This window comes from Trichechus manatus, unplaced genomic scaffold (genome assembly GCF_000243295.1).
Source record: "Trichechus manatus latirostris isolate Lorelei unplaced genomic scaffold, TriManLat1.0 scaffold00195, whole genome shotgun sequence".
NCBI lineage: Eukaryota > Metazoa > Chordata > Mammalia > Sirenia > Trichechidae > Trichechus > Trichechus manatus.
In genome coordinates, this window is record NW_004444131.1 from 1,000,951 (window position 1) to 1,015,077 (window position 14,127).

The 14,127-nt window shown below is 34.5% G+C and overlaps 1 protein-coding gene across 1 annotated transcript in view; it reads right to left on the reverse strand.

Moving 5' to 3' along the window:
• Positions 1-924: 924 nt before the first annotated feature.
• ITGB1 (integrin subunit beta 1) overlaps positions 925-14,127 on the reverse strand; it is a 68,106-nt gene continuing 54,903 nt past the window's right edge. The window contains exons 9-16 of the mRNA XM_023741976.1: positions 13,907-13,956; positions 12,860-13,000; positions 12,520-12,719; positions 10,841-11,079; positions 10,395-10,617; positions 9,451-9,683; positions 7,639-7,805; positions 925-2,167 (exon numbers count right to left, since the gene is read on the reverse strand). Of these exons, the coding sequence (XP_023597744.1) occupies positions 2,102-2,167; positions 7,639-7,805; positions 9,451-9,683; positions 10,395-10,617; positions 10,841-11,079; positions 12,520-12,719; positions 12,860-13,000; positions 13,907-13,956 (1,319 nt within the window). The 3' untranslated portion in view covers positions 925-2,101. The remainder of the gene's footprint in view (positions 2,168-7,638; positions 7,806-9,450; positions 9,684-10,394; positions 10,618-10,840; positions 11,080-12,519; positions 12,720-12,859; positions 13,001-13,906; positions 13,957-14,127) is intronic.

Here is a 14,127-nt window from a genome sequence, read left to right on the forward strand (position 1 = left end):
TTCCAATGGGGTATTCTTGATAGATTTTCTTCAAGGACACAGGACAATCACAGGGGCTTATCATGAAGAAGTCTTAAAAAAAAAAAAAAAAAAAAAAAAAACCTGAAACCAGCATTGGTGAGAAAAAGACCAGGAAAGTTGTGCCAAGGAATTTTTTTCCATCACGACAATGTACCTCCTCATTCTTCGAGGGCAGCAAGGGCTGTTCTACAAGAATTTCATTGGGAAACCTTACCTTATCCACCCTACAGCCCTGATCTTTGCTCTTCGAACTTCTTTTTGTTCCAAAAACTGAAAGAACATTTAAAAGGAATACAATTTGAGTCGCTCAAGGATGCCAAAACTGCTGTTTAGATGTGGTGTAAATCGAAGGGCACAGAATTCTTCAAGGAAGGGTTAGAGAGATGGAAACATCACTCCAGAAGTGTACAAACCTAGATGGTGGATATGCTGAGAAACAACAGCTTCAGATTTTGTTATTCTTCTTTACTAAAGGTTTCTATGATTTTGTAGCAATACTTTTTAACTCACCCTTGTATAACAAATTTGTATTATCAGAAAACAACGATCTCCTGTCTATATCTTAAAAAATTATGTAATTTCCAGCTTCTGGTAACAGTTCTAAGTTGATGTTCATAAAGAATTAGTTCTGCTTAATGTAAAAATGAAACCTACCCCTCAGTACAGGGGGATGAAGATATCTATCCAATGTTATTTAGGAAGCCCCAAGGTAGTCTTAAAGACTATATTTTACCATACTACTTTCCTTATGTCCCAAGCGCATCTCTTTTTCAAGAAATATGTTTTAGCTTCTTAAGTAGGATAACCCGCCAACCAGAATTGTTTTTCCTAACCTCTTAAACTTTAAAAAATTTCATGCACACAAACTGACAAAACAGATCAATATAAAGTCAAAACATCCAATTTCAGTATTTTAGGCATTTTTATTTAATAAATAACTTCAGTAAATAGTATTGTAAAAAGTGAACTGTTAAAATTAAAAGGCACTTTAAACAAGAATGTGGCTAGTATGAAACAAGATGGGCAACGCCAACAGTGAGAGGTACATACACAGTGGTCTGAAAGTAGGACTTGCTTGAGTGACAGCTGTTGCATAAGCTACAGTACGTGTCATATGTTCATTAAAAAGGCAAATTTACAGCTAAAATTTCAAAGAAAAGATACTGATTAAAAAAAAAAAGTCCTACCCCAAAATTACAAACAAATACATTAAAAGATCAGAAAAGGTGATAAAAAGCACCGGGCTTTAAACAAAATAAAAAGAATAAAATAAAATAAATTTAACCAAAAAGGCCCCCATTCAGCAAATACTATAAAAACTAAGACCTTTATGTAAATAATAATAAATCGAGGGCTTTTTTGCAGAATATTTCCCAGTATTCTTATCCAAGGCTTGAATTTATAAAAAGAAGGCGTAAAAGTTATCAAAATTAAGTAACTCTTAAAATGGCACACAGGTTTTAAAGCTATTTGTTTTTCCTCCCTAACTGTCTGAATTCTTCCCTTGGCCTTTGGAGATCAACTATTTCAAAACTATTTTATACCTGTAACTCCCAAAATACTCAACTTTCACATATGTCATCAGTTATGTGTGACAGGCAAATAGCTAAATAATAAAGCAATTCTAAACTAGCTAGCAGGACATTTACTTTGGATTCTGCATAACTGAAAAAACTCAAGTCCTGACGTATCTATCTGTAAAGCTAAAAATCAAATTTAATACTCGATTAATAAAACTCTCAACATGCTGTTTCTTTTATTTTTGCCCTTCAATCACTTTAGCAATATCATGTAAGCCAATAAGAGCTTGATTCAATAGTCCAGGAGGAAAAGGTCAAAAAGGCACAATTGTGACCTTTGCTGACAAGGAAAACCATCCCGTCTCAAGTCTCCTGTCAGTCCCTGGCATTGATTATAACATTATTTTCAAAATAATAAAAATAAAACAATTATACATACTATACATTTTCAACACCTGCACATGAGTAACACTATGGTAATGTCACCCTAAAGCTCCGTTTACTGTGACTGTGAAAATGGCTACTTTGCGTTCAGTGTTGCGGAGCTGCACAAGCAGTGCTCATTTCCCCTCATACTTCGGATTGACAACAGTTGTCACAGCACTCTTATAAATAGGATTTTCACCCTAAAAGAAAGTGAGAAAAATGATCAGTTACTCTACCCAAATCATATTATTTTGTAAATCACTTTGTGACAGTTACATTCATTATAAGAAATGGTTACTGTTTTATCCGTCCAAACACCACACTCAATTAAAAAAAAAAGGCATTGATAAAGGCTTACACTAAAACAAGAAAGGAAGCTTTCCTCTACAAGTCTAATGAAAAGGTGCCTAGCAATCTGGTAGTATTTCTTACAGTCCTTCCTACACTGACGGGCTGATTTAAGAATGTCCCCCACAGCAGGGAACATGCTGCTATCCTGTAGTCCCTCCTTTGAAGCAGTTTCTAGGGGCAGGCTTAAGGAAGCATGAACGCTCCCTCTCCCTCCTACAGCCAACTGCCTGGTTCTGATCCCTTTGTTGTGCACAGAAGGTGCTTGATAATTAACGGGAATCCTCAGCTTCCATCTCTGTAAGGGGGATGTTCTGGGGCTCTTCCACAAAAGTTACTGATTTATAAGGTTCAAGGAGCCCTGGTGGCAGCTTGGCTGCTAACAGAAAGATAGGCGGTTCAAACCCACCAGCTACTCTGCAGGAGAAAGATGTGGCATCTGCTTCCGTAAAGATTACAGCTTTGGAAACCCTATGGGGCAGCTCTGCTCTGTCCTACAGGGTCGCTACGAGTCAAAATCGACTCAACAGCAATGGGTTTGTGGGGTAAGATTGTCTTAATGTCACCAGGGGCACTGTTCCTGTACTTAACAATTCACAGTATCAAATTTGCTTAGCACGTTAAGTAAAATAATTGCCATTCTAAATGAAATAATTACCATTCTTCAATACCTTACTGGTGAGATGTTCTATTTTTATTAAACTACTATACTTCAGTAACAAGTACTCATATCAAGCCCAGTGAAATGACTACAAGCTATGACATGAGACAGGTACAGGATCCAAAAACATACTCTGACAGTGATGTTTTAAACAGGAAAATAAAATAACTACCCAACACCACCACTTCCTTAAAATGTTCTCTTATGCTAAGTGCTACACTTAAATATCGACTATAGCATTCTTTTCTCTCCTTCTCATAAACTGAAAGTAGGCTTGGAAGCCCAGTGACAAGTGTGGCCTTACCACCTTTTATCAGAAGAAATTGCAGTAAGTACCAATTTAATAAAATATTTATCAGGGCATTAAGAGATGGTTTGGAAATGCTGTTTAGTTTTATATCTCACTATAAAACCATCTGCAAGTGATTTAAAACCATGTTTATATCTAGAAAGTAATTCTTGTTTTTAAGTTTCATTCACCCTTCACTACAGATTTATTTGAATCTGCTTTGGTTGCCATAATTTCTGCACTCAAGGTAGATATAGTTTCGTGGATGACAGACATGAAAATAAATCAAGGTACTCTGATATTATAAAACACAGAATTATGTGTATAATATGGGAATGGTATAAGAAAAAAGTAACTGACTTGGAGAAGATTAAGGATGTTTTCACAAGCAAAACTGACTACAGATAAATTATTGAAAGGTGAATAGCAACATATGCAAAGTTAAGGGATAGGGAAACTTACCTTTGGAGAAAAGTTTACCTTTTCATATACACAAACACTTGTATTTATTATTTCAAAGTCAATCCAAACAAAAGTCTAACATAACATGCAAGGTTAGAGGTAAACTTAAGCTCACTATCTGCATTAGGCATCATTTTAAATCGAAGAAAACTAAAATAATTCAGATTAGTTTCCATCATTCACAGTGCAAATCCCCTCACCTACCCCAACAAAACACAAAGCTTATTTAAATTAAGAGAACAGGGTTACATTCTGAATGAAGCCCTTTGAACTCAGTAGGATGTCATCCTTGTTTCCACTTGGGACTGGGCTAACACTGGTGGCTCTGGAATCATCTCTTGATACATTATGTATAAAATAAAATGCACAATTGTGGGAGTAGATGAATCCACATTTAAGTGGATAGATTAGACCAGAGGATAGATCAGACCATTCTTCATTCCACTTTTAAGAGTTTTAAGTTGATAATATGATGTGTTTTTTTAAGTGTCCCTATACAGTAGGTAGTCTTTTATGCTGAAATTATTACAGTGTCTGCCCATTATTCCAAATCTGTTACTGATGTAATTAATTGACTGGCAAACCTCTGTCCCATATCAGAAAGTGCTCTACAATCCATTATTTAGTTTTAGTTTCTCGATGCTTATTAACTTCTACTTTAATTTTTCTTGGGAAAAATCTCTTAGAATAATCTGTAGCTGTTAATTTACCTGTATTTTACTAATGAATAAAGAAACTTTTACCAAACTTTTGCTTCTTGAATTACATGAAATGCTCATTTTGGCTGAAGCAGTAATATGTTAGCCAAAAATTAAGTTAACAATATAAACATTAAGTTTTTGATACTAATTATTTATTGCCAATTTGTTTCAAAGTGTAATTAAACGTACAGGCAAGAATGAAAACTTCACCTTTCATCAGGACAAATAAAATTTTTCTCATATGAGAATCACATGAAATTGCCAATATTTGACTGTTTATGACTTGAAAAACAAAACAAAAACGCCAGCAATTCCACTGGCTAATCAGTTTTCCCCTAAAAATTACTCATAAGTGAGAAAGAAAAGAATGTGTCAAGTCTCAAATTAATACAAAAATGGACCAATCTGCCCATATATGAACCTGACTAGTTTTCTGCCATCAAATTTAACTTTGGTGTTTAAAAAGTCTCAAAATCTGCTCAGAAATAAAAGGAAAATCTGACCAGTAATATCTTCAAGTGTTATCAGTACTTCCTATATCCCTTTATTAAATGTTCTTTTTATTTTAGGCTCTTATTCATTTACCATTTTATAACTATACTCCCAATAGAGTAAGTAAGCTTGACTGTACTGTTGGGTTTTAGGTAACAAAATCATTTCCCCATTACAACGTTTGCCCATAAGAGTAACGTTACTCGCACCAAGTTTCCACAAATGCCAAAAAGCTGTAATGCTCTATAAAGAGTAATCTACCTATTCCTAACCAGGCAACAGAAAGGCTCTTAAAGATGCGTGACTGCTACCAGTACAACGCAGTGGTTAAGAACACGGACTCTGGAGCCTGGGTTTGAATCTCAGCTCCCCTACAAAGTATCTATGAGAAATTTGGTCAAGTTACCTGACCCTTCTATACCCCGGTTTTCTCATATGTGAACTAGGAATAAAAACAGTTCTTACTATTATCACTATGAAGAATAACTAAATACAGGCCAAGTGTGTAGTGCTGTGCCTGAGACACAGTATTACATGTCTTTGCTATTAGTGTTATTATAATTATTACCACCAACATCACTATCTGCACAACAAGCTGGGAAGGGAGAAAACTCAATCGTTAACAGACTAAGTCACATCCAATCAGCTGAGAAAGAAAAGACGAGTGCTGGATCACCAGTCAGGAGAATTTGGTTCTAATCGCCAACTGATATTTTTATCAGAGTTTTTGTGCTTACATGATTTACATTAAAACATGCTGGAAGCATTTCATGTCACCCAGGTATTGTATACATTCACCGAAATAACACCCTAGTTTAGAAAAAAGAACAGGCAAGCCTTATTACAACTGTAAAATTATCAATCAGATGTTTTAAACTGTAAACTATTTGTAATTAGGACTTTTTTCTTTTAGTTTTTGTTATCTTAAAAGAAAAAAAAGTTCAACCTTAGATTTGAAAATTAGAATAATTGAGTAACAAGAAATAAGACACAAAGAAAGCAAAGCTCTTCTGGTTTTAAATGAATGTCAAGTTACAATCAAGAATTACAGGATCCCAAAACCTTTCTAAACCAACGATGGATTGCAGTTGTATATTATGCAAATGCTATAGTAGGCTTTATTTTCCTGTTTTGTAGTTTGGGTTCCATGTTCAATTTTCACTTTTCGACCCTAAAATTTACATATAGTATAACAAGGACAGCACCACCTACAGCAGAGCAGAGTAGTGAGGATTAGAGCTGACAGACTGATTTCACAGACTGTAGTACATTTGCCAAAAGCAACTACCTCATACAACAGAGTTACTGACTCCATGGTATAGACGGGAAAAACTGAAGCTCAGGGAAGTGAAGTGACTCCATGCATCCTACTAAGTGGAAGAGCTGGGACATGGCCCTGGGTCTGTATGACCTCAGCACACATTCTTCTTTCACGACACCATAGCTGCCGCTTCCATACCAGATAACTTAAATCCTGCCTAAAGACTAACTCTAAATTAACACACAGAAAGAAAAGCCACAATATTGCCATATTAAAGCCAGGTTTCTAAAAAACAGTAATAGTGATAAAGGACACACAGTGCAGTCAAAAGGATAAAAGTTCACATGCAAAGACAGAAAGTGAAAGAAAATACGAACGGCGACTTAGAGACCAGCTTTACGTCCATAGTTTGGATTCTTGAAATTATTAATAGGACTCTTGTAAATCGGATTTTCTTGCTGAAGTAAAAGAAATAGTTTCTAATGATTTCATCAGAAAGAAAATTGACATTTATAATGTTTAAACACTATTAAAGGGTTTTTACTATTTCTACACTTCTGAAATTCATAATTAGAAATAAAGAAAAGCCCAAGCTAATTGTAGTGAAATGCAAGTAACTAAAATTCATTTAGGATAGAAAATACTGATGACTGTCACTGCTTTCTGTATCAAAGGATGGACACATGAGGGCCAACGTGGCCACCCCACTTTCTGATGTCTTAGTTCAAAGTCTATTTATTTAAGCTGGCACAAAGTGCTAGCACAAACTTTCAGTCACTTAAGGCTCATTTGAAAATTTTTATAAAGCAAGCTATATTGAGAAATAATTTACATAGGGTAAAATATACCCTTTTTAAATATAGAGTTCAATGAGTTTTCAAATCTACAAACACTCCCGCGATCAGGATCGTCCCCGAAAGATCCCTCCTGACCCTCTGGAGTCAACTCTGACCCACTCCAGCTCCTGACAACCCTGGTCTGATTTCTGCCCCCCAGTTCTGCCTTTTCAAGAATGTCAAATAAATAGAATCACACAGCATGTAGCCTTTGAGCTTGGCTGCTTTCTACTACGTTCTTAATAAAAGAGAAGCCTTCCACTGAGTATCTTGCTACATAGATACTATTATTTAGGATCCTATTTTATATTAGATGAAAAGGCAGAAGAGTAGATTTAGGACCAAAATTACTAAGGAAATAAAAATATTTGCCACAGTAACCAGAAGATACATTCTGAAAATGTGCACAATGTCTTATAATGTGTATAAAACTTACAATGTTTTGTTTCAGTAGGATATATTTAAGATTTTTCTGTTTTTCACTAAATGTTAAGTTCTCTAAATATTGAACTTTTGGGGAATAAAATATTTAAAGAGGACTTTAATAATCAGCTTTAGAGTTACTAAACAGTTACATTTCCTTTATGAACCACCTTACTTTTTAGATGTTTTACAACTCACCGTGTCCCATTTAGCGTTCATTTTCTCCTTCTCAAATTTAGCAAATTCCCTCCTGTCGTGAATTATCATTAAAAGCTTCCAAATCAGCAGCAATGCAAGGCCAATAAGAACAATTCCAGCAACAACACCAGCTACAATTGGAATTATGTCTGGACCAGTGGGACACTCTGGAGAATAAAAAGGAAAGAATAAGCACACAAGCAATTAAATGAGAAATGTATGGTCATAATCCAAAGAGATAGGCAGTAGCTCATAAGGAATCAATAGGAATAAAAATGCAAACTACGTGAATGTAGACGGTCCCCAAAAATCTATAAAAAGCTACCAGAACAATAAGTGAGCTTACAAGGTCAGTAACCAAAAATCAACTATTTCTATACAGTCGAAATTCAAATTTCTATATATTTCTACATTGGAAAATGAAATTTAAAAAACAGTAGCTTTTACAATAGCAGCAAAAATCATGAAATAATTATGTATAAATCTAACAAAACGTGCAAGATCTGAATGCTAAAAATTACTAAACATTGATGAAGAAAATCAAAGAACTGAGTAAATGGAGGGATATACCATATTTATGGATTGGAAAACTCAATATTGTGAACATGTCATTCTCTCCAATTTGGTCTATAAAATCAATGCAATTCCAATCAAAACACTGATTTCTGTAGAAACTGACAGGCTAATTCTAAAATTTGCAAGGAAAGGCAAAGGAAATAGAAAAATGTTTCAAAAACACTTTTGAAAAAGAATGAAGTTAGAGTACTCAGATTATCTGATTTCAAGACTTCCTATAAAGCTACAGTAATCAAGACAATGTGGCATGGGCCAAAGGTTTATACACATACACAGATCAATGGAACAGAATATCATCAGAAATACACCCAACACATACAAAGTCACCTGATTTTCAACAAGAGTACAGAAAGGAGTCTTTCAAAAAAAAAAAAATGATGCTAGAACATCCATATGCAAAAACAAAAAAGAACCTCCGCCCATACTTCATTCACACCATACACAAAGATTAACTCAAAATGGATTACAGACTTAAATTTATAATCAAACTATAAAACATCTAGAAGAAACCACCGGAGAAAAAGCCTTACGATCTTAATTAGACAAAGGTTTCTTATATACAACACTAAAAGCAAGATCCATAAAGAAAAAAACTGATAAATTGGACTCTCAAAATTTAAAACTTCTGGTCTTCAAAAGGTACTGTTAAGAAAATGAAAAGACAAGGAGGCACAGACTGAGTGACAGTACTGGTATAATATGTTATCTGATAATGAAAAATAGTAGGGAGACATTAAAAACCAGTTTGGTAGTTTCTAATACAGTTAACATACACCTACCATATGCCCCAAAATCCCACTCTTAGTATTTACCAGGAGGAATGAAAACGTGTTCACATAAAAACCTACACATAAATGTAGAAAATCCCAAAGAAGTTGAACAAATTCAATGCTTTTTAAAATATCCTTTAACAAATGTCTTTCCCAGTATCAAGTCTAAATCAAGCTCAAATTGTAATATTATCAATACTGACAGAACTCTTATCGAGTACCAGGCACTGTGTTAAGTGCCTTTTCTGGATTATCTCATTTAATCTTCAAACTCTGTACTCATGATATTTAAAACTTGCTTTCTTTTCTCCTTCTTTCTCATATAGTTAATAAACACAATTTTAACGCTTTATGAGATAAAAATGTTCCCAAATTGAACTTAAACCCAACTGGAGGCTGTTTTTGGATATGAGGGAACAAGACACCAAAGAAAATGAAAGAATGTTTGAAACGCTCAGGTTCATACCTGGAGTCTCCACAACGTGAACAATGGCCTCGTTGTTTCCATTCACTGAGTATGTGAAATAGAACCAGCAGTCATCCACGTCCTTCTCCTTACAATGGGACAGGGGATCAACCTGCCCTGGCTGAGGTAATTTGTCCCGATTTTCTACCTTGGTAAGGTTGAAATGTGAACATTCATGTGCACATGTGTCTTTCTTTTCTCCTTTATTGAAGGCTCTGCACTGAACACATTCTCTGTTAAAACACAAATTTGCATTGAAAATAGATTTGAAAATATTTTAAAATAAATATTTGCTTAAACATTATTTTATGTGCTAGAACTAGACCCATATGGCCAAAGTGAACCAAGAACTAGGAAAGAAAAATAAATGGAGAGGCATATAATATTTCTGGATGAGAAAACTAGGTATAAAGATGCTAGCTCCTCCAATGAAATTATAAATTTACTGCAGTTCCAATTAAAATCCCAGTAAAGAAATAAGAATAGCTAAAGTTCTTTTTTAAAAAAAACATGAGTAATAAACTGAAAATAGCTTTATCAGATATTAAATACATAATAAAGTGATAATAACTAAAATAGTATGGTACTAATACAAAAGTAATTCTTCAAAGGCAAAAACCTCCAATTTTGTTTAGTTTGGTCAAAACATAGTAATTAAGCAATTGGTAATGCCAATTTAACAAAGGCTGCAATATAAATTCAATTATATAGCAAATTCAAATCAAAATAATGGTACAGCTCTCATATGACATACTTTTGTATCATGTAACACACATTAGACTAGCTACTGAGAAAGAATTTTTATGAATTAAAGAGTGGGTTTCAGAGGGGCAGCTATTTTATAGTGTAACCTAACACTGGCACTGTTCTGGCTTTAGTGATAACACATATTTAGCTCAGCAGAGAGTAAAAATCAATTATTTCAAAAATTCAGAAATACTTACTTATGTTCAGCACAGACACCAAGGCAGGTCTGACACATCTCACATGTGGGCCCTTGAAATTTGGGATCTGTACATCTACAGGTGCCACACTCACAAATCCCCCGTCCGTTGCAGATCTGTCCATTTTTGGCCATGCATGAAGAAGTATCCAAAGAACAGTCACATGCACTGCCAGTGTAGTTGGGTTTGCATTCACACACACGACACTTGCAAACACCATTTCCTGCAATTAAAAGTATCATTTCTCACAACGGTAAAAATATAAAATCATAGCACTGACTTAATAATACAAATTAGTGATAACAAGGAAGAAAGCTTAACTAAGGGATGACTGACCTACAATGCTGCATTCCCTTTTTCTTCTGTTTATTCACTGAGTAAACTTAACATTTTTTATATTAGATGGGATCACATTTTTATAAGCGGTTTTCACACTCTTTTCTCACCTCCACAAACTTCGCCATTGGATCTGTCACAGTTGAAATTATCACACTCACAGAATTTGCCAGAATAAATTTCATTTGTATTATCCCTCTTCCTACAGACACACTGTCCACAGACACACTCTCCATTGTTACTACAGATTTCTGAGCTATTTTCTTTCCTGCAGTAAGCATCCATGTCTTCACTGTTCACTTCATCTGTGCTGCACTCACAATGTCTACCAACACGTCCCTCGTTGCACCTAAAGAAACACCAAAATTTCACTCACATGAAATAAAAATAATGTAAAAGACTAAGTAATACTGTCAGAAAGACTGGGAAAGGAACACACACTATGAACAATCTTTTCAAACTACTTATATATTACATTCACCCCTGGCAGACAGGTGCAAAAATGTCCATATGCACACATACACAACAGCCTAGTGCACATGGAATATATGCAAGGACCTAAGAAAAAAATCTTTCTTCTGTAAATAACCACTTTGATCAAGATGAAAATATACTCCAGCAACAGTGAACAGAGCATCTGGGAACACAACATAAAGTTATTTTTAAGCAATAAAGTTATATTTTCAAATAACATGCTAATACATTTTACTTTAACCTCCACATACACAGGTGAAGTACCTCTAAATTTAGAGCAATGGTTCAATTATTAATCTGAAAAACTACAATAAACACATCTAAAAAAGTGTATGGAGGTATTTTAGGAACACCTAATGCTCATGGACACTCACTAGATACACTGGTTCATTATATCTCTGGTAAATATATAAAGGGAAGAAAGGCAAAACATTTTCAAGACGGTCTTTTTGGTTAAATGACATTTTACTAAAAGTGGATCTACATGACTCAGAAGTATATATATAACATGGAAAATAAAAAATAACATTTAAATTACTATTTAGAACAGACATTTAGTAATTGATGGTGAAATATAGCCATTTATTTTCTTCAAGAAAAATAATCCTTCTAAACCTAGTGATTTGGGGCTGACATTTAGATCAAAATATTCTTCCACTTCCTATTCTTTTAAGGAAACTATTTAGAATATATTCAGTTTTATTTTCTAACTAAAAAGTAAACGCAGTGTGAAAATGAAATTTAAAAGAATTTGATTAAAGTTTTGTTAGTAGATTCTATATTCTGAAAATAATTTATTCTTTTTAATTTTACAAAGTATATTTTAAAAAAATTATTCCAACACAGAAGTATATGAAGTAGAAGGTGGACATCCTTTGCTGCTTCCCAATTCCATTTCCCAGATAAAATCTCCATTATCAATTTGATGTTTTTCCAAAACATTTTTCTATAAATAAATTTCATATAAACGTATCTAGCTCTAAAAAATTCAGATTGTTATTATTATATGAGAGAACAATTCAAATGTTACCGTAACAGTTTGTTAAATATACTTCTTGTATGCCTAAAAAATCTTTCATTTTTAGAATAAGGAGCGGTCTTCTGAAGAACAAAAGGAAGAGATGGACTTTCTATAAAGATCATATATAAGATCACCAGATTAATCTTGGGGTGAGCAATAGTCGTTGGAACAACTAATTTATGTGCTCCAAATAGACAGATATTCTCTGGATGCACCAAAACACAGCCTGCCTACAATTTTCTAAGCCAACACACCTCTCTTCTGTCATTCTCCAGCCGCTCACTCCCAGCTTACCTGCAAGCTCCACACTCAAATGTCCCGTTTCCTTCATGACACTTTGGACTTTCAGGGATCCCTTCACTCTGGCACTCACATTCACAGATGAACTGAAGAATAATCTCTACTTCTTCAGTGAAGCCCAGAGGTTTAATTTTAATGGTTTCAGAATTCTTATTTGGACATTTATTTGAAGTTATGCTAATTTCAAAGTGAACCTTAAAAAAAAGAGATTAAGTTAACAACTAAGCAGTTTAAATTTACTAAGAAATACTTCAAAAAAATTGATTTTTAAAATGTTTAAAAATTATAAACCACTATTTTTTTCTTTTCTTCAGAAAGTATTTATACAACATACCTCATCTCCAATGGAAATATTGGAGCATTTTCTTCCATTTTCCCCTGTTCCATTCACCCCATTTTTGCAGTAAGATTTATAATTTATTGTTACTCCTTCTGGCAATTTGCTGTTTTCCAAAATGACTTCTGAGGAAAGGGACTAAAAGACAGACTAATTATACACAGGAAAGTCAGGCTGAATTCTATTCTAGAAGAAGCTGACTGCATAAACCCAATGGGTAAAATGAACTGTTAAGAGAAAGTATTATTTAAATATTTTCAAGCCAAATCCCAAACACGGAACTCAGAAAAATAGCTTCTAATTAATAAGGACTGAATCTTAAAAATAATGTAAACAATTGAAAAAGTTAAAGTATTTCTGTTTTAATTATTGAGTTAAAATATTAATGATCATACAGCACAGAGACCTGACATTAATTAGGAAGAATCCTAAGAACTCAGAACAAACCTGTTCTTTCCCCAGTAAGCAGTATGGCTCTCCTCTGGCCCCACCACTTACAGTTCGTTAGGAACTAGGGTAAGTGATCTACTATACAGGCTGGGAATACAACAGCTTAGGAGCCATCGCAGCCATGGTCCAAAAATAAAAACCAACAAACAAAAACCACTCAAGTAGAAAGGAACTGGAGTCACTGGGTGGAGCAAAGGTTGATGTTCAAGTCCACCTACAGAAGAAAGGCCTGGTGATCTACTTCTTAAAAATCAGCCATTGAAAACCCTATCATTGCTAACTATCACAACTTTGTTCACTAGTGTACTAGAAGTCTTAACCAATATAGTTGTTGACGCTGTTAGTTGCCATCAAGTCAATTCCGACTAGTGGCAACTAAAACACAGAAATGAAATAAAATACTTAAGGGCTAGAGAAAAAAAAAAAAAAGAAAATTCTATGGAGCACAGTTCTTCTCTGACATACACGGGGTCACCATGAGTTAGAACACCTCAACAGCAACTGGTTTTAGGAAGGAATTCAGCCAGAGTGCTTATTCAGACTATCAGATCTCTCAGGACAAAAGGAGGAGGTTACAGTGGCAATCGACCTTACATTCACACCCCTGTAAGGACAGGAGTTAGGATAATATTCTGGGGGAAGAACTATGGGAAGACAGAGAACAACTATAATGTAAAAAATCTTTGTAAAAGCCTCTCTCTCTCTCTCTCTCTCCGAGTCAGGCCATCCCAAGACATTTTGGGACTCTCATTGCAAGACATAAAAAATACCTAAAATTCAAACTGCCAGGGTTGGAAGTGGTGGGGGTGGTGTGT